Source organism: Macaca thibetana, chromosome 16 (assembly GCF_024542745.1).
Source record: "Macaca thibetana thibetana isolate TM-01 chromosome 16, ASM2454274v1, whole genome shotgun sequence".
In the NCBI taxonomy this organism is placed as follows: Eukaryota; Metazoa; Chordata; class Mammalia; order Primates; family Cercopithecidae; genus Macaca; species Macaca thibetana.
Window position 1 is genome coordinate 72,482,373 of NC_065593.1, and position 27,004 is coordinate 72,509,376.

The following is a 27,004-nucleotide window of genomic DNA, read 5'->3' on the forward strand; positions in this document are numbered from 1 at the left end:
TTTTGTGTTTTTAGTAGAGATGGGATTTTGCCATGTTGGCCTGGGTAGTCTCTAACTCCTGGCCTCAGGTGATCCGCCTGCCTCAGCCTCCCAAAGTGCTGGGATTATAGGCTCGGCCTTTATTTTCATTTTAAATTCAGTTTCTGAAGTGTTAGTTCTGAGAGCATGATTATATCTAAGCAATGAGTTATTTTATTTCATTACTGAATAAAGGATTTAGTTTGTATGGTAATGAAAAAAATTTTTAGGAAAGCTTTTGGAAAAAAATACCTTCATTAGGCTAAGCTCTTTAATAAAACACTTCAGAAGTAACTAAGGATTTGATAAAATAAATAACCTAGTCCAGGTATAGTGACTCACGCCTGTGGTACCAGTGCTTTGGGAGACTGAGGCGAGTGGATCACCTGAGGTCAGGAGTTCGAGACCAGCCTAGCCAACATGGTGAAAACCTGTCTCTATTAAAAATGCAAAAATCAGCCAGGTGTGGTAGCACGCATCTGTAATCCCAGCTACTGGTGAGGCTGAGGCAGGAGAATTGCTTGAACCCAGGAGGCGGAGGTTGCAGTGAGCCTAATCATGACACTGCTCTCCAGCCTGGGCGACAAAGTGAGACTTAATCTCAAAAAACAAAAAAAAAAAAAAAAAAAAAAAAGACTGGGCGTGGTGGCTTATGCCTGTAATCCCAGCACTTTGGGAGGCAGAGGCAGGCGGATCACGTGAGGTCAGGAGGTCGAGACCAATCTGACCAACATGGAGAAACACTGCTACTAAAAATACAAAATTAACCAGGCGTGGTGGTGCATGCCTGTAATCCCAGCTACTTGGGAAGCTGAGGTAGGATAGTGGCTTGAACCTGGGAGGTGGAGGTTGCAGCGAACTGAGATCATGCCACTGCACTCCAGCCTGGGCAACAAAGGCGAAACTCCATCTCGGAAAAAAAGAACAGGTGTGGTGATTTACGCCTGTAATCCCAGCACTTTGGGAGGCCGAGGTGGGTGGATCACCTGAGGTTGGGAGTTCAAGACCAGCCTGACCGACATGGAGAAACCCCATCTCTACTAAAAATACAAAATTAGCCAGGTGTGATGGCAGGTGCCTGTAAGCCCAGCTACTTGGGAGGCTGAGGCAGGAGAATCACTTGAACCTGGGTGGCGAAGGTTGTGGTGAGCCGAGATTGTGCCATTGCACTCCAGCCTTGGCAACAAGAGTGAAACTGTCTCAAAAACAAAACAAAACAAAACAAAAAAGTCCTAATATGGTCATATTACTGAAAACAGTAGAGAATAATACTCAACATTTACTATAAGCTTGTTTTAAGATTACTTTCCTTATAATAAGTAGGTAATTTTTTACAAGCAAGGGGAATTGCATTTTAATTGTTAATCTTTGCCTTGTGATAGCCAGAGGCTATTGAACCCCAGCAAAGATGTATTTTGCTAAAACAGTTCAATGAATATTACTCCTTTAAGACTACTCAGTATCTAGTCCAAAATATTCTAAGACGTGTTTCACGTGTTAGAAAATACCACAAAAAAGATACACAACGAGCTGACAGAAGTCCTCCTTTGTAACTCCTAGTAAACAGAAAGGAACAATTCAGTTTGAGAACAGTTGTGTGCACACAGTACAATCTCACACATAGTTGATGGGAAGAGAATTTATCTACAAGGAGCTGTAACTTTTTTACAATTGTTCAAGATTATATTATTAATGTCATCTCTTTTGGCAAGTTCAATTTTTATAGCTAAGACAAGTTTAATAATACAGTAGGCCATACTTTTTTTTCCCCAAGCTTTTTCAAGGTAATAAGGAACTAGATTGGCAGCATTGCAATTTAATTTTGTTATACAATACAGTAGCAGGAGAGGTTTTTATTTATAGTTATTGACTATTTCTATGCCATAGTTTTTTTACATGGGATCTTCCCATACATAAATTGAATTGCATTTAAGGGAAACAGGAAGAAAGTATGTCAGTACTACTTCATGTCTGAAAAAGAGATGGAAAAAAGGGAAACATAAATTTGACAAATGTTAAGATATTCATACAGCAATGTAGTGGAAGAAACTTTGCAAAATGAAATTCAGCAAATACCTCATACAAAACCAAATATCTATGAAACATGTTTGTAAAATGTTATGTGATTTAATACTCTTTAAGTGTGACATCATCATATGAGGTTGAAATATTCTTAGACTTTTTCATTCCTGCAAACATTTTTCAGCTCTTGACAACTAGTTTCTTAATATCTGTTACTAAAAATGAACTAAGATATTTCCTCAGCAGTGCTCAGTACTGCTGTAAAATTTTTAGAAGGGGAAGGTAATATGTAGGGAACTCTTATGCAGGAGACGGCTAGATACTTTTCTAATTAGCATAATTAATCTTTATCACAACCTTATGAAGTAGCTACTGTCACCTCCATCTGATAGGGGAGGAAATAGGCTTAGCGATGTAACTAATCCATACCTTAGTAGGAGTGTCATTTTTCTTCAGAGCAATTTTTTTTTTTTTTTGAGACGGAGTTTCGCTCTTGTCCCCTAGGCTGGAGTGCAGTGGTGCGATCTCGGCTCACTGCAACCTCTGCCTCCTGGGTTCAAGCAGTTCTCCTGCCTCAGCCTCCCGAGTAGCTGGGATTATAGGTGCCTACCACCATGCCGGCTAATTTTTGTATTTTTAGTAGAAACGGGGTTTCACCATGTTGGCCAGGCTGGTCTTGAACTCCTGACCTCAGGTAATCTGCCCGCCTTGGCCTCCCAAAATGCTGGGATTACAGGCGTGAACCACCATGCCTGGCGAGAGCATTTTAGTTGTATTATTTCATTTAATCTTTAATGGCAAATTTATACATGTTTCTATTTTACAGATGGCCACACTGAGGGTCAGAGAGATAAAGTAACTTGCCCAAGGTCAGATTTGAAGAGTTTTAGGAATAGTAAGATCTGAGGGAAATGAATACTTACCTTGGAACTTTGTAAGACACTCAAGAGATTCTTAATGATACCTTATTGGAGTTTTTCACTTAATTGGAATTATCTAGTGACTGTTGAGTAGATGAGTGATCCGTAATATAGATGGATTGAAACAATTGATTTGTCCAAACTAAAAATAATTTATTAAAACCCTTTCAAATACAGAGAGACTGCAACTTTCAATTTAGTAATCTGATTCAATAAAGGGTATATGTAAAGATTTTTATTATGGTGTTATTTTTAATAGTTAATAATTGGAATTATCTTGCAAGGAAAAGGTTAAATAAGTTGATGTATCTACTTGATAGAACATTATATAGCCAATAATATGATAAGCACTGATCACATGGAAAATACTGAATGTGCTGAGGGCAAAAAAATAGAATACAAGCTGTCATGTTGGCATCCGTTACAATCATTGTAAATATTATGTGAATATTGATCAGAATTGGAGGAGAAAATGAATAAGTGAAAACTGTTGAGTAGTGAGATTATGATGAACTTTTTTGTTTGTGTAATAAAAAATCAAACAATATAAGAAGATATAACAACAAAAATATGAACAGATCCAGTGGACTTTATATGTATGGTATGTTATACTATACTTAAACATTTCCTTGGAAATAATTTAAAAAATAATTTCTAAAATATTTTCTTTCAGCAAATTATTTTCTTGCAAAGGAAGCTAAAGTATGTACAAACTAATAATAGAACCTTGGACTTAGCAATGCAGAGAAGGATACAGATTGCTCTGCTAGTTGAACCATTAGCAGTTGCTGTGAGAAATCATCTCAAATGACATGGCATAAAAATGAGTATATTCTGTTTCGTTAGAAACATGATCCTCATGATTGTGTTAGATTAAATCTGCAAACCCTTGCAAACAATTTGGGTAGCATTTTCTATGGCCACTGGGCCATTGGATTCTTAGTAAATCTTGTTGGATTTGATAAAGACTAATTCTTAATTGCTTAGGAATATCTAGTTGAGATTTGCAGTTTCTATTCTTATTCATTTTAATGGTACCCAGTCTTATGTCACTGTAAAAAACATGAGAGCTTTATTCAGCTAAGTCTGCAGTTTAAAAACCCTCGTTTACCCGGTTCATAGGTTGAACAGTATTTTTCCCCCGAGAGCTTTAGGATAGATTCTTCCTGTGATTTTGATCTCAACTGGTTGTAAGTTCGGTATGTTTATTGCGGCATGTTTTTTCTTGTTCTTATATGCCTGTTTTGGACGGAATAGAAACACCACTGCTTCCCTCTAGTATTTGAAGTTATTCTTTTAACATATAAAAAACCATGCTTGTGATAGTGTGTTAATACTATAATCAAGAAAATTGTGCATTAAATGTCCATGTGGTTAATGATGGCTGTTCTTTCATGGCAGTGCTGGGAGAAGGACTGGCCAAGGGAGAGGATGCCTTTCGGGCAGTGCTTTGCTGCATGCAGCTGAAAGGGAAGCTCCAACCTATATCCACCATTCTTGCCAAGTCACTGACAGGAGAGTCCCTGGTATGTTGATAAGCTCTAATTTTGTATGCCTGAAAACAATTTTTTGTTTGATTCCTTAGGTATATTGTGGGAAAAAAAGTGTATCTTTTTTTCTCTTAGTTCTTTTTAGAAAGCAAAATTCATGAGTATCCTGAGATGTAATACCTGTTTTTCTTTTCTTTCTTTCTTTTTTTTTTTTTTGTGACAAGGTCTCAGTCTGTTGTCTAGGCTGAATGAAGTGGTGTGATCACTGCACACTGCAGCTTCAACCTCCTAGGCCTAAGTGATCCTCCTGCCTCAGCCTCCTGAGTAGCTGGGACTACAGATGCACACCACCATCCCTGCTAATTTTTGACTTTTTGTGGAGACGAGGTCTCATTGTGTTGCCCAGGCTGGTCTTGAACTCCTGGGCTCAAGTGATCCTTCCTCCTTGGCCTCCCAAAGTGCTGGGATTACAGGCGTGAGCCCCTGCTCTTTTTTCAAGACCAAACTGATGTTTAATTATTGATTCTTGTAGTTTGTGATTATATGTATAAGAATTATAGATACTTTTAAATAATTTAGGTTAACTAAGTGATTTTCTTTGAAGATAGGATTTAACAGAGCCTGAGTTTTAAAATGCTGATGTGGACATATGATCTGATAGGGTTCTTACATTCAACAATTTATTTCATAAATGTTTAAATCTATCCAGACTAAGTAATAAGGGCTTCTGTTTCTTTTCATATGTGTGTAAGTAATATCCATAACCGCTCTGATGGAACTAACTTTATTCAGACTTTATAATCAATTTTGTAAATGTAGCATTTGATTTTTTTAGGTGACAGGGTCTTGCTATATTGCTGAGGCTGGAGTGCAGTGGCTATTCACAGGGGGTGATCATAGTGCACTACCCCTTTGAACTCTTGGGCTCAAGTGATGCTGTTTCAACCTCCTCAATAGCTAGGGCAGTAGGCATATGCCACTTGCTCAGCACTGTGTTTAATTTTTTGGCTTTTTTTTTGTTAAGATAGTTGAAAGACTACTTTTTGAAACTTTGGAATTGATAATCTGTACAAAGTGGAAGAGCTATAACCTTTTTTTTAAAATCAGTTCGTAACTTATGAAATTTGTTGATAATTTTCAAGAATCGTAATGAAAAACAGTGAGAGCAAGAAAGTATATGTATACTTTGCTCTGCTGTGTGAATTCCCTGTATCTTACCTATTCTGAATTGATATAGGTGATAAAATTATGAGGCAGATTTGTGCTTTTACTTCAAATATTAAATAACTATATTTGGTTAAAAAGAAGTTAGGAAAGTACTTGGTATGTTTTTGAGTGTAATGTATTGGCCCATCTTGGGATAGTTATTTTCTAAGGAATTATTGTGCAGTGACTTGTTTAATTATGTTTATCAGTGTCTTTTGATTTCACCAGATTCACAAATGAACTTAAAAGCTAAAATTTATTAGCATAGAAAAATTATATAGCTATTTAGTTCTAAGTAGATGATAAAGGAATATCTCTCTTCTTTGTTATTAAGATTGTCATTAAAGGACTTTTCTGTATAAGTTAAGTATATTACAGTTTTACCTGTTGTTTTTAAATTTAAAACTAGTAAAGAGTAATTTACTTTTAAATCTCAAATGAAATTTAGATTTCAGAGCAGTATTTTCCTTTTATTAAAGAGTCATTTTTTTTTTTTTTTTTGAGACGGAGTCTTGCTCTGTGCCCCAGGCTGGAGTGCAGTGGCGCGATCTCGGCTCACTGCAAGCTCCGCCCCCCCCGGGTTCACGCCATTCTCCTGCCTCAGCCTCCCGAGTAGCTGGGACTACAGGCACCTGCCACCTCGCCCGGCTAATTTTCTTGTATTTTTAGTAGAGACGGGGTTTCACCGTGTTAGCCAGGATGGTCTCGATCTCCTGACCTCGTGATCCGCCCGTCTCGGCCTCCCAAAGTGCTAGGATTACAGGCTTGAGCCACCGCGCCCGGCCTAAAGAGTCATTTTTAAAGTGGTGTGATCAGCTTATGAATCTTTCTGAATCATGGCTGAATTCACCATTTTGTACATAAAAGCTTATTAATCTTAAGGAAAAGGTTAAAAACAGCTATAGATTATTTCCCTTTTCATTTATGCTATCTTGCTCTGTGGTGGTACCTGTTGTTAATAGTTTCTTGAATTAATTTTAATTAATGTAAGGTGAATACAGTGGTTTTACTTACCAGAAAAGGCACTCTGTATAGTTTTTCCTGTTAACCTTTTAAACTTTCCTTGTAGATGTGTTGCTTTATTATCATTGTTAATAGTAGTAGTGATGAGGGATGAGGATAACATTGTTTTTTACAAATAAACTTCAGAAACAACAGAGGAATTGAGCTAAGTTGCCATAGTAAAGAACTAATATACTAATTGGTTTTTCTCTTTTTTATTCACCCTTTCAGAATGGGATGGTAACAAAGGATTTGACAAGACTAAAAACACTTCTTTCAGAAACAGAGGTAAGACCATTTCAGTGGATCTGTTTGGAAGAGTTTGACTCAATCTGTCTAGTAAGCATTATGTATTAAATTTTGGAAAACCTTTGTGACATCAGCCGGAAGGCAAGTCTGTAAAGGTGGGGCAGTAGGACTGCCAGCCTACCCTCGTAACCCCCGTAACCCACAGTCCCATCCTGGGAACGCTGCTTCTCCTGGACAACAAATGGGAAGATGATTGGGAAAGTTTAGTTTTTAACTACTTCTGGCTACTAGAAAATGAAATGCTATCATTAAAAATGAGATACTCCTCAAGCCTTATTTATTTCTTATTTATTTATTTGAGACTGGGTCTCGCTCTGTTACCCAGGTTGGAGTGCAGTGGCGTGATCACTGCTCACTGCAACCTCGACCTCCCTCGGCTCAGGTGATCCTCCCACCTAAGCCTCCTGAGTAGCTGGAACTATGGGCGCACTCCACCGCCTGGCTAATATTTTTACTTGTAATTTTTGCTAGAGATGGAGTTTTGCCATGTTGCCCCGGCTGGTCTCCTGGGCTCAAGTGATCCGTCTGCCTCTGCCTCCCAAAGTGCTGGGATTACAGGCATGAGCTATCACACCAGGCCTTCTTTTTGTCTTTTTTAAAGCACCTGATGGAAGTCTGTGACTTAAGGACTGTCTTTAAGGAATGTGTTTAGGAGATGGAAATAATGTGTGTGAGGATAAATAGTGAACAAAAAAGTACTTCAGTGAAGGACTTGGAGGACACATGGAAGGTCGGGGACAACAGTGGCATGTAAAAGGCCCTGAGCTTTGTAAATTTCTCTTCTTCATATAGGCATATGAAAGTATTTTTATGGCCGGGTGCGGTGGCTCAAGCCTGTAATCCCAGCACTTTGGGAGGCCAAGGCGGGCAGATCACAAGGTCAGGAGATCGAGACCATCCTGGCTAACACGGTGAAACCCCGTCTCTACTAAAAAATACAAAAAACTAGCTGGGCGTGGTGGCGGGCGCCTGTAGTCCCAGCTACTCGGGAGGCTGAGGCAGGAGAATGGCGTGAACCCGGGGGGCAGAGCTTGCAGTGAGCTGAGATCGCGCCACTGCACTCTAGCCTGAGCAAGACTCTGTCTCAAAAAAAACAAAAAACAAAAGTATTTTTATTTTTAGATGTCTTATTTAAAAAGCCATTTTTTCAGCTTTGGTCATAAATAAAAGCCCACGCACAGTGATTAATTGGCTTATTTATTCAAGAATTGAGCACTTCCTGTGTGCTAGGTACTGTGCTTGTTGCTGGGGATACAACACTGAACATGGTTCTTGTCCTCTTGGAGGTTAAAGTTTAGGAAGGAGATAGACAAATAAATGAATTAAACAACCGTAGGTGTAATTCACAGAGAGGTAGGTGGTATGAGGGAAAAGAATGAACTCTTCTGCTGGAAAAATCACTGGATTTGGTGGCCAGGGACTGAGACAGTTAAATCAAGAGCTGAGAGTCCAGAAGGTGCTTATCTCATGGAGAGTGAGATAGAGGGCACTTCAGACAGCCAGAGGGGATGTGCAGAGACCCTGGTGTCAACTTTGACCTCCTGTAGGTTCCTTTCGATTCCAAATGTAGTAATGTATCCCAGTTCATACCAAAAAAACAGCAAAGAAGATGGTTACTGTGGATTATACAAGCTGGAAAAAATAACTGCTTTGCTACTACTAGGCTTTTTCTTCTAAATTCCATTTTCTTTGTCTTATGTTGCCTGATTGTGAATTAACCGAGAATTAGTAAGCTCTCACTAACTTCAAAGCCATATGTATATATAGGTATTAGGTTGGTGCAAAAGTAATTGCAGTTTTTGCCTTTGAAAGGAATGGCAAAACAGGCCTGGTGCGGTGGCTCACGCCTAGAATCCCAGCACTTTGGGAGACCAAGGTGGGCGGATCACCTGAGGTCGGGAGTTTGAGACCAGCCTGACCAACATGTTGAAACCCTGTCTCTACTAAAAATACAAAAATTAGCCAGGCATGGTGGCAGGTGCCTGTAATCCCATCTACTTGGGAGGCTGAGGCAGGAGAATGGCTTGAACCCAGGAGGCGGAGGTTGCAGTGAACCGAGATTGTACCATTGTACTCCAGCCTGGGCGACAGAGTGAGACTGTGTCTCAAAAAATAAAATAAATAAATAAATAAATAATGGCAAAGCCACAATTACTTTGCACCAACCTAATAGTGTATATGTAGCCATTTTAATTTCTAAGAAGTAACAGAAGGCAGTTGTAAATGTTGTAGACTTTTAAAATGAGAGCATAAAATGACCTTTCATTTCATTAAGATTTTTGGCTTTGTTCTTCTTTTATTGCCTTAATTGAATTACCAGCTTTACATCTGATAAACACATGCAATTTATTTTATTTTTAATGTTTATAATCCTGTTGCATGTAAGGCCACAAATATCACTTGACTCTTATTTTGTGACTATACTTTTGGAAGAAGTGACTTAAGTTTTTGTAATTTTTTTTCTATCTGACTAGAGTAGTAGTCTTTTTGGTTAGTGAATTGATGTTATTAAAAGATAACCGTTTAGGAAGAGCTAACAAACAATGCTACCCTTATTGATTATTGCACATGACACATTTAAAAATAGCAACAATTTGTTATTTAAAGATTGGGCTAAGTTGGCATTTAACTTGGAAATGCTAGTGGATGAGACTAAAGACCTGGAACTCAAGGCTGATTTATAAAAACAAAAACAAGTATTGTTTAGTAAATATTCTTTAGTAACATTTAAAATATCTGATTAATAGATTTAATTCTGAATTTATAGTTCTAGCAGTGTAATCTTTGGCCGTTTTTCCTGAAGGTGTCAGTAAAGACTAATGATGATAAACTGTTGTCTTGTTTTGGAGTATGAGCGCATAAATAGAGTGTTTAAAAAAACAATCACAATGCTTTGGAACCTAAAAGCCAGTACTACTAAATACTTAGCTGGGCTGAGTGCCTTACTTTGCCAGTTCTCTGCTGAGCATGTGCTGCTCCCCAGATCCCCACGAGACCTAGAGCTCAGTGTCAGCACAGGCCTGCGTGGGTCGCCACTGATCCTTGCAGGCGCTGCCTGCTGAAATGCACCGTGTGGTGTTCTTGCCAACATTTATAAGTGTTTTAGGCTTTATTTTATGACCAAAACATTTTAATAATGTTTATTAAACATTTTTATTCCTGTTATTTTTCTTGCACATTTGATACATTTATTTTGATAGGTTTTAAAAAGGAGATACTTTAAAATTTTCCTACTTGCAGTGAATTTTTAGCTTATCTATTTATATATGTTATGTAAACAGAATCATTTGAAGGGCTAGTTTGTGACAGTGGCACATAGACCTTGCTTGGAGAATTTAAAGAGATCTTTTAATGGCTTTTTTTTTTTTTTTTTTGGCAGCATAGAATGCTTATAGTATGAGTAGTTACTCCTGATTTGTTAATCTGTGTATTCTTATATTCAGCCCTTCATTTTACAAAAAGAATGGGTTGCCTTTTAAAAACTCCTTAGTAAGTGCTTTACTGATAATCAGAAGGCATTTTCCTGTAGAAACAGTATTACAGAGTTTAGTTCAAGCCCAACCTAAAAAGTACAATTTAATCAACCGCATATAAATTATAGTGATAGTATTGTTTCAGTTATGACCAGTTAGCATTCATGACATTCTTTCTATGGTACAAGATATTCCAGATTTCATCTTGGGATACTGTTTACTCCTTCTGATTCAGTTTAACATTTACTGAGCACCTGTGCTGTTCAAGGCTCTGGAAAGCTGAGATGTCCATGAAAAGCAATCTGTCAGGTCAGAGATGCACATAGCTAATGTGCACACAGGGCAGCCTGTGGTCAGTAAGTGCTATCACAAAATACAGGCAGGGAAAGAGGAAAACTCTGCAGGGAAATCAGGGAGGCAGAAGTGTGAGAACTGAGTTTAAAGGATAGGGATAGCTAAGTATATTAGTCTATATTAGTCTGTTTTCACACTGCTAATAAAGACATACTTGAGACTGGGCAGTTTACAGTAGAAAGGTTTAATGGACTCTTGGTTCCATGTGGCTGGGGAGGGCTCACAATCATAGCGGAAGGTGAAAGGCACATCCACATGGCGGCAGACGAGAAGAATGAGAGCCAAGTGAAAGGGGTTTCCCCTTATAAAACCATTAGATGTTATCAGACTTATTCACTACCACAAGAATGATACGGGGGAAACTGCTCCCATGATTCAGTTGTCTCCCACTGGGTCCCTCCCACAACATGAGGGAATTATGGGAGCTACAATTCAAGATGAGATTTGGGTGGGGACACAGCCAAACCATATGACTTAGTAAAGACTCACAGGTGACTTGATACAGGGCAAGATTGGCAAGCTGTCAGTTGGTTCAGGGATAAATGAGACAAGTGGTAATTAGGGCTTTACCTAGGACAGTGGAAGTGGGAGGAGAGAATGTAAGAGAGATGAAAGACATTCTGGACCTATTTGGACAAGATTTGGAGAATATTCAGGGCAGGATAGAAGAGGGAGGAGTTCAAGATGGCTTTAAAAATTTCAGCTTGGCTCTCTTTGGGTATGAATAATCCATTAACTTGTGATAAAGGACACTGAAGAAGGATCAACTTTGGGATAAAGTTGATGAATTTTGCTTTGGACCCATTGCATTTAAAGTGCTTAGGTAAATCATCCATTTATCCATCCACCCATCCACCCATGCACCCATCCACCCATGCACCCATGCACCCATCCACCCACCCACCCACCCACCCATCCATCCATCCATCCATCCATCCCATCCATCCATCCATCCATCCATCCATCCATCTATCCATCCATCCAACCCTCCATCCAGCTCATCAACCGTCTTATCTATCCACCCACCCACTCATCCAACATTTACTGAGCACCCATTATTATGTGCCAGATACTTTGAGAGGTACAAGAATATAGAAAGGCAGTTACAGACTGCTGACAGCAGATCTGTATATAGCTGGTAACGATCCAGCATGTAAAATACTACAGAATAGTTTAGAAAAAGTACTATGGTTGGCACTTTGTTGAAATTGGAGGTGTAGAGCTTAGGGTAAAGTTAGAACCAAATGCGCAGATTGGCGATTTATCTGAGGAAGTTAGAGCGAATGGATCCCTAGCCTTGGACTTCTCTGTGGGAGAAGGGCTCATCTCAGAGTGAGTGGGGGACCTGGCAGGAAGTGCTCCCAGGCTCCAAACTGGTAGCACGCCATTAGCTGCAAGAGAAAGGAACCTCTAGCTGGGCATGGTGGCTCATGCCTGTAATTCTAGCACTTTGGGAGGCCGAGGTGGGTGGATCACCTGAGGTCAGGAGTTGGAGACCAGCCTGGCCAACATGGTGAAACCCCATCTCTATTAAAAATACAAAAATTAGTCAGGCATGGTGATGGGCATCTGTAATCCCACCTACTCAGGAGGTTAAAGCAGGAGAATCACTTGAACCCAGGGGGTGGATGTTGCAGTGAGCTGAGATTGTGCCACTTCACTCCAGCCTGGGTGAAAGAGCAAGACTTGGTCTCAAAAAAAAGAAAAAAAATGGAAAAGGACCTCTGTAATCAGACATTTTCAAGGTGTTATGAAGAGGAGAGTAAAGTGAATAAATGGATGGAAGATGCTACCCCGTGAGGTTCAGGACCGGAGACTTGGACTTCTCTTCTTCTGCCAGTTAATTTCTGTGTAGGAGGTCTCTATCAGTTTCCTTAATGAGAGCCTCACAAATACATGTTTTCCGTATTTAATTATAGTTTAACATAGAAAAAGACTAAAATCATTGGCAACATATTAATGTTATTAAAAATTTCTGAGTATTCCAACTTCACCTTTGTTTTAATGTTGAAAATGTTCAAATTTAGTTCAGCATCAACTGATTATTTCTTCGTTAAAAAATGTCTTTCATTTGGAAAATTGCAGACAGCAACTAGTAACGCCCTCTCTGGATATCACGTGGAAGACTTAGATGAGGGTAAGTGCCAAACGCTGTGTAACTTCTGGTAGCTGTGAATATGGGCTTTGCTTTTTTATTAATTATTGGGAGAAAATTTACTGAGTTGCGGTACTTATAAATGGTGATGTAGGAGAGAATATAAGATTTTAATTTTAAGAAGTAGGTGTAGATGAAAGCAATTTTCTCCCTGGTACTTTTTCATAGAATAATGGAGTAATGGAGGTAGGAGGTAACTTCAGAGGTCATCTTGTTTATTTCCTTGCCTCCATGTAGGACTAAATTTAAACATCATTCTTAACAATCTGTAGAGGGAAGATTTTTCTTCTTTCTCTGTCCTATGCTAGTACAGTTACCACTTTTTGGAAGTTTTGATCTGTAAGCTGAGTTGTTCCTGCCCTAATGAAACTCTGTGATCTCCTCTCCTCTCACCAGAGGAAAGGGAAAAGATGAACATTCATTGAGTGCCTGCTGAATGCTGTGTACTACGGGCAGTGTCTTTCACAAAACATGTACTGACTTCTTAGAGTCCTTCTTCATCTTTTTGACAGGTGATGAAACTGACATTAAGGTTTATGAGTTCCCCCAAAGTCACACAGCTAGTAAGAGATGAAGCACAGCTTTAAACTCAACCTGGCTGAATATCTTTCTTTTCCTTTTCTGGGGGGCATAATGACTTGTGAGGGAGTAAAAAATGACTGTAAGTTCCTTGAAACTTGTTGCTGCTCAACCTCTATAAAGCTCTAGTCTGTTTTCCCTCATAATCCTTATTTTCCCTGGCTTATTTAGAAACTCTTATCCAAACAACTCAAAGCTCATTGTATTCACAAGTAAATAAATAATTACGTTTCTAGCTCCTGTCTCAGAATTCAACTTTTTGAACTTTATTTCAATTATAAAGAAGGATTACATTCTACAGTGACATGTGACAGACAAATCCTAAGGAACATGGATGATAATGTGATAATGTGGAACTTCTTCTCACTATGCAGTAGTGGAATTTGTTATGTAAGCTTTCCTTCCAGGATACAATGATTTTTTTCATTCCTGAAGGAATTCCTGATAGACAAACATCCCATGCCTAGAAATGACCAATATGCCAGCCACCCGCCTTGTGCTGTTAGGGAAGAGATTGCATGGAAACCTGTCCACCATTTGCTAGGACAGAGTCAGAGTCACCAGCTTGATTTAACTAACTGCTGGGAAACTGCCTCTTCAGTGATTCCTACGTTTTATGTAGCTGATTGGTAGATTACTTTTTTGGTAGAGGCAAGTATGTCATGTTCTTTTTTATATCATATGGGATGATGTGTGTGGAGGGATTGTAGTGTTTCTTATACATTAAAATATCAGAATTACTGGCTAGCCTCAAATGATAAGACTATATCCTAATTACTCCCTAGGGTCTTGTAATGGTTGGCATTTCCGCCCACCACCTAGGGGAATCACAAGCAGCGAGGAATATACTTTGTGTAAAAGGTAATGTGAATTTTTTTTTTAAACAATGACATGTTTTGTTGAAAGAACAGATAATTTTCCTTATCTAATGGAGTGAAATGGTTTATTTTCAATTTGAAACAGAAGCCATAAAGTTAGTCATTATCATTAAATAATAAAAGTCAAAAGCATGTTGATGAGTCGTCTTCCTTTAATTCTAAAAAACAGTGATCTAAGTGCAGGTTGTTAAGACTGTTCAGTAGTCTTTTATTTTTATCTATTTATTTTTTTTTGAGATGGAGTCTCTCCCTGTCGCCCAGGCTGGAATGCAGTGGCACGATCTCGGCCCACTGCAACCTCCGCCTCCCGGGTTTAAGCGATTCTCCTTCCTCAGCCTCCTGAGTAGCTGGAATTACAGGCACGTGCCACCATACCTGGCTAATTTTTTTGTATGTTTAGTAGAGATGGGGTTTCACTGTGTTGGCTAGGCTGGTCTTAAACTCCTGATCTCGTGATCTGCCCGCTTTGGCCTCCCAAAGTGCTGGGATTACAGGCATGAGCCACTGTGCCCAGCCTCAGTAGTCTTTTATAATACCAGTTGTATTATTATGGCTGAACTTAATTTCTGTCCTTTTGTTTTTCTTTTCTTTCTTTCTTTTCTTTTTTTCTTTTTTTTTGAGATAGCGTCTCACTCTGTTGCTCAGATGGGAATGCAGTAGCTCAATCACAGGTCACTGCCATCTCTGCCTCCCAGGCTCAAGTGATCCTTTCACCTCAGCCTCCCAAGTAGCTGGGACTACCCGTGTGTACCACCAAGCCTGACTGATTTTTGTATGTTTTTGTAGAGACGGGGTTTCTCCATGTTGCTCAGGCTGGTTTTGAACTCCTGAGCTCAAGCGATTCTCCTGCCTTGGCCTCCCAAAATGCTGGAATTACAGATGTGAGCCACCACACCTGACCATGGCCATTTGTTAATGTGAAATTTACTTAGGTTGTGGTGATCGAAGTTGACAATACTTTATGTAAAAAGTAAAATAAAGAAATGTTAAATTGTTTTAACCTTTCTGAAAAATATTATCTTCATGTAATTCTTATGTAGAATTTATGAATAATTCATATTGGAGGGCTAACCTTTCAAAATTTAATAATTTACTAATGTGGAATGAATGATTAACGTTACATTTAAAATGATAAACTCTTTGGTTCTTTTTGTAAGAACTTGTAACTAGTGGGATTTTTAGATATAAATTCTCAGTACCTCTTTAGATCGCTTTTGGTAGTGAAGGAAATTTGCTACATGGTTTTGATTATTGAAAGTCAGGAAACTAATGAGTAAGTATTGAAAATCCTAGTGGTGTTATATTGTAGAAGAGATAGAACACAGTCCTATGAAAAGGAAATATGAGAAGATTTGAAGTACAGATAAGAATATAACACTTTCACTTTTTAGGGAAATAATTTAAAGCCAAGCAATAGAAAGACAAAGATTTGGTGCATTAAGACATACTGAAAAGAAACATAAAATGATTTGAAGTGTGTCTTCAGAAGTGTAACGGAATTTAATAAATAGTATAATTTTAAGTTCAAGTACTTTGTTGTACCATCAGGAAAAGTGTTAAATATACTCATTTTTTCAAATAACGGTGAACCATTTGAAAATTTATATTGTGCTATGGTTCATTTTTTTATTTCTTACTGTCCATATTTTTTCCAATTGAAAAATGGTCTGTAATATAACATCTATCTTTTGCTATTTATAGTTTTATATTTACATTTAATTACATTTATTTTTATTTATTTATTTTTGAGATGGAGTTTTGCTCTTGTTACCCAGGCTGGAGTGGAATGGCATGATCTCGGCTCACTGCAACCTCCACCTCCTGGGTTCAAGCTATTCTCCTGCCTCAGCCTCCCAAGTAGCTGGGATTACAGGCATGTGCCACCACCCCAGCTAATTTTGTAGTAGAGATGGGGTTTCTCCATGTTGGTCAGGCTGGTCTTGAACTCCCGACCTCAGGTGATCTGCCCGCCTCGGCCTCCCAAAGTGCTGGGATTACAGGCATGAGCCACTGCGCCCAACCATTTAATTATATTACTAGTTTACTTTTCATTTTTTCTCAGATCTTTTATCAGTGTTTTTATTATTTTTATTTAAAAACTGGCTTTGCCTATAATTTTGTAGGGTATTTAAAACTTTTTAAAAAAGTTAGTGATCAGGGCTGGGCATGGTGACTCATGCCTGTAATCCCAGCACTTTGTTTGGGAGGCCAAGGCGGGTGCATCACTTGAGAGGTCAGGAGTTCGAGACCAGCGTGGCCAACATGGTGCAACCCCATCTCTACTAAAAATACAAAAACTAGCCAGGCATTGTGGTGACGGGCACCTGTAATCCCAGCTACTCTGAAGGCTGAGGCGGGAGCATCCCTTGAACCCAGGAGGCAGAGGTTGCAGTGAGCCAAGATTGTGTCACTGCACTCCAGCCTGGGCAACAGAGCAAGGCTCTGTTTCAAAAAAACAAGAAAACTATCAAGGTATTTTATTTTTATCTGTTTTTGATCACTGAATTGTCAGTTGAATTTTCTGAGTTGTAAACGTTGAGAAATCATTGACTCTGTTTCCTTTAAAATGAACATTTATAATTTATTCTCTTGAATTTAACATGACTGTTGAATAAATTTGTGACTCTGTAATATAAAACTTATTCTAAATTTATTTAAAACTTCAAGCAAGTTATATTTTCAGTGAAATATAGGTAATAGTAATGTAGAAAAGAGTAAAATCACTATGTTTAAAGGTGAAAAGTGAAAGCCTTAAAATGGTAATTAATCATATGTTAACTTTTTTCAGAATGCATTTCGCATATGTAGAAAAATTTTTTGGCCGGGCGCGGTGGCTCAAGCCTGTAATCCCAGCACTTTGGGAGGCTGAGACGGGCGGATCACAAGGTCAGGAGATTGAGACCATCCTGGCTAACACGGTGAAACCCCGTCTCTACTAAAAAATACAAAAAACTAGCCGGGCGAGGTGGCGGGCGCCTGTAATCCCAGCTACTCGGGAGGCTGAGGCAGGAGAATGGCCTAAACCCGGGAGGCAGAGCTTGCAGTGAGCTGAGATCCGGCCACTTCACCCCAGCCTGGGCGACAGAGTGAGACTCTGTCTCAAAAAAAAAAAAAGAAAACTTTTTTAAGGTCCTTATCATTTTGGGAAGTAGGGCATACCTGTGTGTGAGCAGCAAATCCACTTGATGTCAGTGTTGCTTTAAAAAAATCCTACTCTGGCTGGGCATGGTGGCTCACACCTATTATCCCAGCGCTTTGGGAGGCTGAGGTGGGTGGATCAAGAAATCAGGAGTTCAAGACCAGCCTGACCAAGATGATGAAACCCCGTCTCTACTAAAAATACAAAAACTAGCCAGGCGTGGTGGCAGGTGCCTGTAATCCCAGCTCCTTGGGAGGCTGAGGCAGAGAATTGCTTGAACCTGGGAGGCAGAGGTTGCAGTGAGTTGAGATTACGCCATTGCACTCTAGCCTGGGTGACAGAGCGAGACTCTGTCTCAAAAAAACCCCCCAAAAAAACGAAAACAAAAACAAAACCCAGTTATTCTAAGAGGAATTGTCTAATAGAGTCCTTATATGACCAAAGAAGCTATTTTTCAGTGCCTCTTTTGGAGGGCCAACGTGAATACCTATGCCTTAGGATCCCCTAATTCCAGAGAAAGTCAGTGAATAATATGGGGAGTTGATGTTTTGATTAACTGTTGTAAATGTTCTCTAAACCTCTTCTCCCTCCTTTATATAAGACAGTATGATAAATGTGGCCTTTCAGCACATGAAGTTTTGTTTTTCTTATTGAAGAATCAGAGGGCAAATGCTGGGAGTTTATTTTTAAATGGTTCAACAAAGTATATGATAAAACAGTCTTTCCTATTCTACTTAGATTTTTAGAGCAAGGAATATGTAGGTATGGTGCCCAGTGTACTTCAGCACATTCCCAGGAAGAACTAGCAGAATGGCAGAAAAGATATGCTTCACGGCTGATAAAATTGAAACAGCAAAATGAGAATAAACAGCTCTCAGGCAGTTACATGGAAACGTTGATAGAAAAGTGGATGAATTCATTGTCTCCTGAGAAAGTGGTGAGGAAAATAAGCTACATTATTTTTTGTTTGTCTTAATCAGTGAACTTGAGTCTTGACTTTGTTATGTGCTCTATTTTGGTTTATTTCCTTATCTTCTTTGCAAAGAACTTGATTCTGATAGAATGATGTTTTTAGTAGCTGTAGTAGACCCATTTGTTAAAATGAAGAGCAGAACTAAGCCGTTTGCTTGAAGATTTGCCTGTACCGTATTAATTACCTTCATTCAGGCAGTTTTTGAGTGCCATTTTGTGGTGGTGATTAATTTTCTTCCCTCTCTTATTTTAGCTTTACTATATTTTGTTCTTATCAAAATTACTGAAAATGAAGGTATAAAATACTTTACTCTGTAAACAGTTCCATCATCATCTTAACTGTTAACATTTATTTTCCATGCAAAAGATTTTGTTTGTACCCTTAGCAATAAAAACATAACGTAAATTGCTTTCTGTTTTCAGCTTAGTGAATGTATAGAAGGAGTAAAGGTAGAGCACAATCCTGACCTGTCAGTTACTGTCAGCACTAAAAAATCCCACCAGACATGGACCTTTGCTCTCACCTGTAAGGTATGAATTTTGTGCTAGTTAAAGCATGTAAGTTGTGTTTAATTTTCTCAAGTCTTGTGACCTTTGAATCTCTGTGTTAAAAGAATATTGAAAATATTTTAATCTAAACATATTATATATAGGTTCTAAAGTGTATTTCTGTATTTTGATTATTAAAAGTACAATTTAAAAAATACTTTTAGATGAAATCTTTGTAGATATTTAGGATGCTATCATATTTATTTATTTGGTAAAGAGATCTTTGACATATTGTCTTCTAAACTTGGGACATAGGGTGGGGTTCATGGCTTATAATTAACTACTTAAAAATTGTTTAATATAGCAGTTCTAAGATTTTTAAACCATAACAACTTGTTTTTATATTTGGTATGATGAAGTCACACATTCTGTGATAATAGGTTTTCAATATGGGGCACTTTCTGCAGTGCTTCCCATCTTAAATTATAGTAGTCAAAGTTTAAGACTGAAGCAAAATAAACAGTTTCTATGAGTATGCTCAGTGGAAAAGTTTTTGTCTTTTTCGTGGCATTTCTTCCGCTGTACTTTCTGTATCTGGGGATGAAAAATCTAAGAACAGTTAGCTTCAGCCTTGAACCCAATCCATTGCTTTCAGAGGTAACTGCCCTCTTATGAAGGCTTCCTACTTGAGGCTACATGAAACTTTTGTAGGCAAAGAGTATGGAAAGTTGAAGGTTGATGGTTATATAGGGTGATAGCTTTTGCCACAATGAAAAATGAACATGTCATAGAAAGAGAAGGGAGGCTAACGATATAGCATAAATATATAATTTTAACAACTGATTTTTCAAAAACCCTTCTGATTTTTATCTTAAATGGCTTATAAGCACAATTTGTGTTTTAACATAGTATCGTAGAAGCTTGGGGAAGTAAAAGTCCCTTATGGAGATATTTTCATTGAAGAGCCCAATTACAATTGGATTTTTCACCCCCTTGTACTCAATGAATTATTTTAACTTCCTTGTAGCCTGCAAGAATGCTGTATCGTGTAGCATTGCTTTATGATGCTCATCGTCCTCATTTTAGTATCATTGCAATATCTGCCGGAGATAGTACTACCCAGGTATCACAAGAAGTCCCAGAAAACTGTCAAGAATGGATAGGAGGAAAGATGGCCCAAAATGGATTAGATCATTACGTGTATAAAGTCGGGATAGCATTTAACACAGAAATATTTGGAACTTTTCGCCAAACCATAGTTTTCGACTTTGGATTGGAACCAGTACTCATGCAAAGAGTAATGATTGATGCAGCTTCTACAGAAGGTAATATTTAGACTTTTTTCCCCTGATACAATGTATTAAAAAGCAACATTTAAAGATATGTATTGGCCCCTGAATATATTCCATGGATAGGAAGAGAATAATAATAATGAAAAAAATCGCAGATTAATTGACTTATTTACTGTGTAATGGGCTTATAATGGTTCACACTGTGCCCTGATTTCTTCATAGAGCCACCAGGCAAAGCTTGAGCTTTGGGGTTCCCCCAACTTGTTTGAGTAGATGATCAGGCCTGTTTTGGTCTACCAATTTCATTTCACAGTAGGATGGTTTTAGCACAGTAATATCTTTCAATATTAGTTTGGGTAGAATATCATTTTAATGGTAATTGTGTATATACCTACAATGTTTATTTTCATGTCCTATTGACTAGTTAACTTTGCTGATGTTAGTACATTATTTCTGAATGAAAAGTCTTGAATATAATAAGCCTTCATAAATCATTTTGTGCATCCACTAGCGTTAAGGAGGCCAAGGTGCCTTTAATCAAATCTGCTCTTTGTTTTTGGAAAGAGGTCCCTGGTTTCAACATGTCAAGTGTGATATAAGAAATTACTTTGTACATTGTCAATTTATTGCCTACACCTAAATTTTATGCCAAGATCCAACAGGATAAAGAAAGGGCATGTTAGCCCACATTTCCTTTGCTCTTAGTTGGATTTATAGGTGTTCTATTCTGTTTAACAAAAACTAAATATTTATTTAACAAACACTTCAAAAAGCAGAACTGTATGAAACTTGTCTTTGTATTGACTAAAACTAACCATATTGTGGAGGACGTTTTTTACTATGTACCATAATGTGCCATTCATGAGAACCTAGAAGAAGTTGTTTTTCTTATGAGCAAATGCTAGACTTTTATTTTTTTGCAAATAGTGAAAAGGTGAAATTGGTCTGTCTTCCTCTTTACTTTAGCTGCTAGTAAGGTTGAAACAATGATGGTGCCCAAATTTAACAATTGTTCGGTGACATCTTCTTCTGTGTGTACTGATACTACCCAAACTTCACTTTACCCTTATTTCCCATTGACTTGGATCCCTTTTACTTGTTTTTATTCTGTAGTATGTATTTTTGTCATCTTTTCAGTACTCTTTGGAATCAGAATAAATTAATTTCCACAGCTAAATAGATATGGTAGTTGATAAAATAAAAATAAAGTATTTGGCTTATATATATTAGCATAGTATTTGGCAAATTCTTTCTGCAGAGGGCCAGACAGTTAATATTGTAGGTGTTGCAGGGCAGGTGATCTCTGTTGCAACTACTGAGCTCTGCATTGTAATGAGAAAGCAGCCATAGACAATGCAGAAGCAAATGGGTGTGAGTGACTGTGTTCCAATAAAACTTTATTTTCAAAAACAATGGCTGCATTTGACTTTCGTGTTGTAGTTTGCCTACCCCATACTAGTAAGTTGCTTTTAGAGACCAGACCTTGAGAACCACTAGGCAGCATCCTTTTTAAATCATAAAGAGATTTAAGTCATAAAGAGAGACCAACATACATTTCCTACTCTCAAATATAACTGTAAAGGATGTTCTTGGCTTACATGTGGGTTGTATTTTAGAAGTTTGTGGCTTATAGCTCAGACTCCTTTACCCATAGAAATGTTTATAAGTGTTGTCAAGAATTCTTATTAGTTAATAAAATATTTAATTAATAATGTAAAATGTTAAATGTCTGCAGCAAAATGTGAAAGAACGATACTATTAAAACAGATGATAATTAGAGAAGGTGTTGATGAAGAAGAACTCGGGGTACTTTCATAGGCTTGAGAAGAGTAAAAGTACTTTGACTACTTCTGCCTCAGATATGTGTTATTTTTCTAGTTGGAGAAGAAGAGCAGTGGACAAAATTCAGAGTCAAATAGAATAGGATTTGAATCCTGATTTTCAGCTTATTACGTATGTGAGCCTGGGCAGAGTACTCAGCTTCTCTGGGCTTCATGGGGAAACATCTGTAAAATGGGGCTAGTAATATCTGTCACAGGTTATTGTGAGAACCCGAAGCCTCGTACAACATCTGGCTCATAATAGACATTTAGTTAATAGTAGCTATTATGTTTATAATTAGCCTTGATTAGGATAATTTCTGGCTTATACACGAAAGGAAGAAAGGAGGAAAAGAGAAGAGTTGGGTTTTTTTTTTGTTTCTTTATTTTGTTTTTGTTTTTTAGAATGAGGACTCGGACTAGGGTGCAAGTAGAGGACTTAAAGAGCAGAGATGAAGACCCGAGTCCTTGAGGCCACAGTGCCTGCAGATCTTGGCAACAGAACACAATGTAGGAGTTGAAAGCGTAGTTTTCCAAGATGACTGATGTTTTGAGCCTGGTAGCGGGAAGAAACAGAGAGTCTCCTTTCTGATGTTTCTAATATATCAGTTTGAAAATGTTTTAAGTTTTACATTTCATTCAGAGGTAGAGGGGATTTATACAGACGAGGATATCCTCCTCTTTTTTTTTATAATACCATATCCCTTTTTTAGTGACTTCTTTGTAGTTTGCTTTTTTTCCTTTAAGTAAGATTTTACTTTTAAATCTTGTGATAGAAAATAATTGAAAAAACTTAAGCATTTTCTTGAACTAATTTGGAAACATTAACATGATTTCACATAGTGAAATTTGTTTAAAGACAAAGGAAAAATAACGAACATTATGAAATCTACAAAATGCATTTTCTTATGTAAGATTTTGAAAGTTGGGGAAAGGAAAACTTAGATCTAGGTTTTAGTCAAGCTAGATGACATTGGGCTAACTTTTTTTAGTCATCAGCATAATGACTTATGCTAATTTTTAGCTCTTTGATAACTTCCCTACCCTTAAAATTGATGTCATTGAATATCTTACCATTTTGTTAATTCTTAAAATTTTTATTACGTGACTACATTGGTTTCAGTGTGATTATGTGGAGAGTCCTAACAGAATTGTGAAGAAGTGAAAGCAGAATATAAGTAGTGTAATATTTATTTCTTGCTTTTATCTTAGTACTATTACAGTTAGTGTTTTGATTAGCACGGGAGAGTCTTTGTCAGCAGAAAATATGTTTACGGGCAAACAATTTGTTTATGTGAAATTTACAATTTTATAAAATGTTCTGAGACAATAAAAATGTAAAATGGCAGTGTCCTATTTTGTATCTTTTCCTGGAATACTTGTGTGGACAACATTCAGAGACATTGAGAGCAAGATAACTACTTTGTTAAATTGGTGACAATCTGACAGCCTGGCTAATTTGATCTTCAGCCTCAGCCAGTTCATCAATGGATCTTCCTTGGCCTGAAATTAGGAGAAAAGTGTCATTCCAGGTATAAGTTGGCCAAATGCAATTGGGAATTGAATTAGGTCTGGGATCTGTCATATTTCCAAACAGTTTTCAAAATATTATAAATTATAATATAATTTGGTTTTTGCATACACAAGAAAACATAGTGATTCCATGAAACTGGAATTGGATTAGGAAATATCTCTATTTATTTATTTATTTATTTACTTATTTAGAGACAGAGTCTTGCTCTGTTGCCCAGGCTGGAGTGCAGTGGTGCGATTATAGCTCACTGCAGCCTTAAACTCCTAGGCTCAAGTGATCTTCCCACCTCAGCCTCCTAAGTAGTTGAGACTATGGGTGCACACCATCATGCCTGGCTAATTAAAAAAATTTTTTTTTTTGTAGAGACAGGTTCTTGCTGTGTTGCTCAGGCTGGTCTTGAAGTCCTGGGCTCAAGTGATCCTTCTACCTCAGCCTCCCAGAGTGCTGAGATGATAGGCATGAGCCACCATGCCCGGCCAGTGTGTTTCTTTTCTTTCTTTCTTTTTTTTTTGAGACAGAGTCTCACTCTGTTGCCCAGGCTGGAGTGTGTAGTGGTGCAATCTCGGCTCACTGCAAGCTCTGCCTCCCGGGTTCACGCCATTCTCCTGCCTCAGCCTCCCAGGTAGCTGGGACTACAGGTGCCTGCCACCACGCCCGGCTAATTTTTTGTATTTTTAGTACAGACGGGGTTTCACGGTGTTAGCCAGGATGGTCTCGATCTCCTGACCTCATGATCCACCCGCCTCGGCCTCCTAAAATGCTGGGATTACAGGCGTGAGCTACCGTGCCCGGCCTATGTTTCTTTTTTTTAGAGATTACTCCTTCTCAGTGGGAAATATTTATTGCCTCCTCCACTTGATTGGCTGTTCATTGTTTTTAAGCAAGTTTTTGTCCTTAAATGAATGCTGGAAACATATTTCTCTTGCATAAAGTTATAAATTTGGACCATGCTAGGCTGTCTGTTAGCTTAGCATTTTCTAAATTGTGTTCCACTAAAATTAATAGTAACACCTAAGGTGTAGAATTCTTTGTACAAGTAAGTTTAGAAATGCAGCATGCATTCTTTCTCTCTTAGAGAATCACAGTGTAGCTCAATCCTTGGCTCTCAGTGTCTGTCAAACTGATATATTCGTGTAACTTAGTTATATTAGTGTTACTCATTGAAACTTAAAATCAAGTTATATAGCAAATATTTACATTTATTTAGTTCATTGTTCAGTATTGAACTAAAAATCCTACTTTAGTTAATTCAAATTTGAATTGGAGGAAGATAAACATAGGTTTTAGGTTTCTTTCTTTCTTTCTTTCTTTCTTTTTTTAATATTACTGTCACTATACCTCAAGCATCCAGACCTTTTCTATTTGTAGGCCATGAACAAACATTTTTTTTTCTCTAGTCATTTTGGCAATCCTGGAAACTCTTTAGGAAAAAACTCTTTGCTTTTTCTAGTTTTTTTTTTTCCCCTTGTTGGGGAGATTCAGGTTCATTAAAAGACACTATATACTAAAAGAGTTTTTGGACGAAGGATATGGCTTTTCAAAAATACGTGGCAAAAGGCATCTGCAAAGGAAGGAAGCTAGTGAGTTATCCCCTGTTTAGAAAACAGACTGCATTCTTATGGTTTATACCACAACTTGATTAATGGAAAATTTTTGTTTGGCAAAATTGATTTGGAATTCTGTTTTGAGTATCTGGAAGCAGCATGTTGAAAATGAACTCTTGTGGTTAAATATGGACACTTGATATCATATATATCTCTAGTTTGAGTCTAGCTGTCTATGTTAACATTAGCATTAAAGTTTAGTCTATCTTAGAAAGTATTCCCAACTACCAAAGTTGTTGGTAAGTGAAGAGCATATTACGTATCTACATAATGTTATGTAATCAGAAAAGTAATAGAAAAATAGACTTAGTTTGTCAATAAAAGAAACAAAACTGAATAGAAGCATGTAAAAAGCATGAGGTATTTCTTTTTTTTTTTTTTTTTTTGAGACGGAGTCTCGCTCTGTTGCCCAGGCTGGAGTGCAGTGGCCCGATCTCAGCTCACTGCAAGCTCCGCCTCCCGGGTTCACGCCATTCTCCTGCCTCAGCCTCCCGAGTAGCTGGGACTACAGGCGCCCGCCACCTCACCCGGCTAGTTTTTTGTATTTTTAGTAGAGACGGTGTTTCACCGTGTTAGCCAGGATGGTCTCGATCTCCTGACCTCGTGATCCACCCATCTTGGCCTCCCGAAGTGCTGGGATTACAGACTTGAGCCACCGCGCCCGGCCAAAAGCATGAAGTATTTCTTAATGCTCTTACTCTGCTGTTTTAACTTTTTGTTAGCCTCTTTCAGAGAGAGAAATAGGGACAGTTAACACGGACAAGCTGAGAGATACTTACCTTGCTTCCATGTGGCAGTTTGGGTGAAAGAAAGGGTATAGAAATGGATCACTGAAGCGGTCGTTTGGGATTACTGTGGGATTTTATTTTATTGTTAATTGGGGCAGTCAAGATTTGTAAAGCCACATACCAAAATATTTTCTAAGGAAGAGTGTGGTATCTGATTTTGGAATTAGGAGGCATTTCATCTCATTGTCTAACTCCTAGATAAATATAGCAGGTTTTAATAAATTCCATATTTAACACCCATTTATTGCCTGCCTCTTACATGTCAGCCCTTGTGCTGGATACTTAGAACACTCGATTTCCCCACCCCTTATTTTCTTCTTATCTACCCTCCAGGTTCTGTTAAAGGTATTTTTCAAGTCTGCTGTACTGTATACTTCAAGACGAAACAAACCCACCCTTTGGATGCTTTATTAGAATAGTAAAGATATGGTTGAAATGCAGGCACTGCTATTCTCAGGGTCAGAAGGCCAAGGGAAGTTGGGAAATGTATCTTGTGTCAGACTAGTTATTTCAACCTTGAATTCTATTTTTGATAGCGGAACCCCTTCAAAAGACTATTATCTTCAAAAGATTAGGTGTATTCTAATTATCTTTAACTTTTTCTTACAGATTGCTATTAAAATCTGTTTGTAGTTTTTGCCTAGCACATCTCAGGGTAACACATTCCATAGGTCTGTAATTTCTGTTGAGTTTGCTTTGAGATTTATTATTATAGGAATTGGTTAATAAGTCAGTGTAAAAGTTAAATTCCTAAATGATTTTATGAAATTGATCCTAACCTGCTTACTTCTCATCTTTTTGTTTTTTTTTTGATACCGAGTCTTGCTCTGTCACTCAGGCTGGAGTGCAGTGGCACAATGTTGGCTCACTGCAACCTCTGCCTCCTGGGTTCAAGTGATTCTCCTGCCTCAGCCTCCCGAGTAGCTGGGACTACAGGCACGAGCCATCACGCCTGGCTAA

The 27,004-nt window shown here is 38.0% G+C and overlaps 1 protein-coding gene across 3 annotated transcripts in view; it reads left to right on the top strand.

Moving 5' to 3' along the window:
- Positions 1 to 27,004, top strand: part of HELZ (helicase with zinc finger) — a 176,288-nt gene that overhangs the window by 37,433 nt on the left and 111,851 nt on the right. For all 3 annotated transcript variants that reach the window (XM_050762384.1, XM_050762386.1, XM_050762385.1), the window contains 7 exons: positions 4,362 to 4,486; positions 6,890 to 6,946; positions 12,880 to 12,931; positions 14,314 to 14,389; positions 18,284 to 18,482; positions 18,941 to 19,048; positions 20,034 to 20,331. In XM_050762384.1, the coding sequence (XP_050618341.1) occupies positions 4,362 to 4,486; positions 6,890 to 6,946; positions 12,880 to 12,931; positions 14,314 to 14,389; positions 18,284 to 18,482; positions 18,941 to 19,048; positions 20,034 to 20,331 (915 nt within the window). The remainder of the gene's footprint in view (positions 1 to 4,361; positions 4,487 to 6,889; positions 6,947 to 12,879; positions 12,932 to 14,313; positions 14,390 to 18,283; positions 18,483 to 18,940; positions 19,049 to 20,033; positions 20,332 to 27,004) is intronic.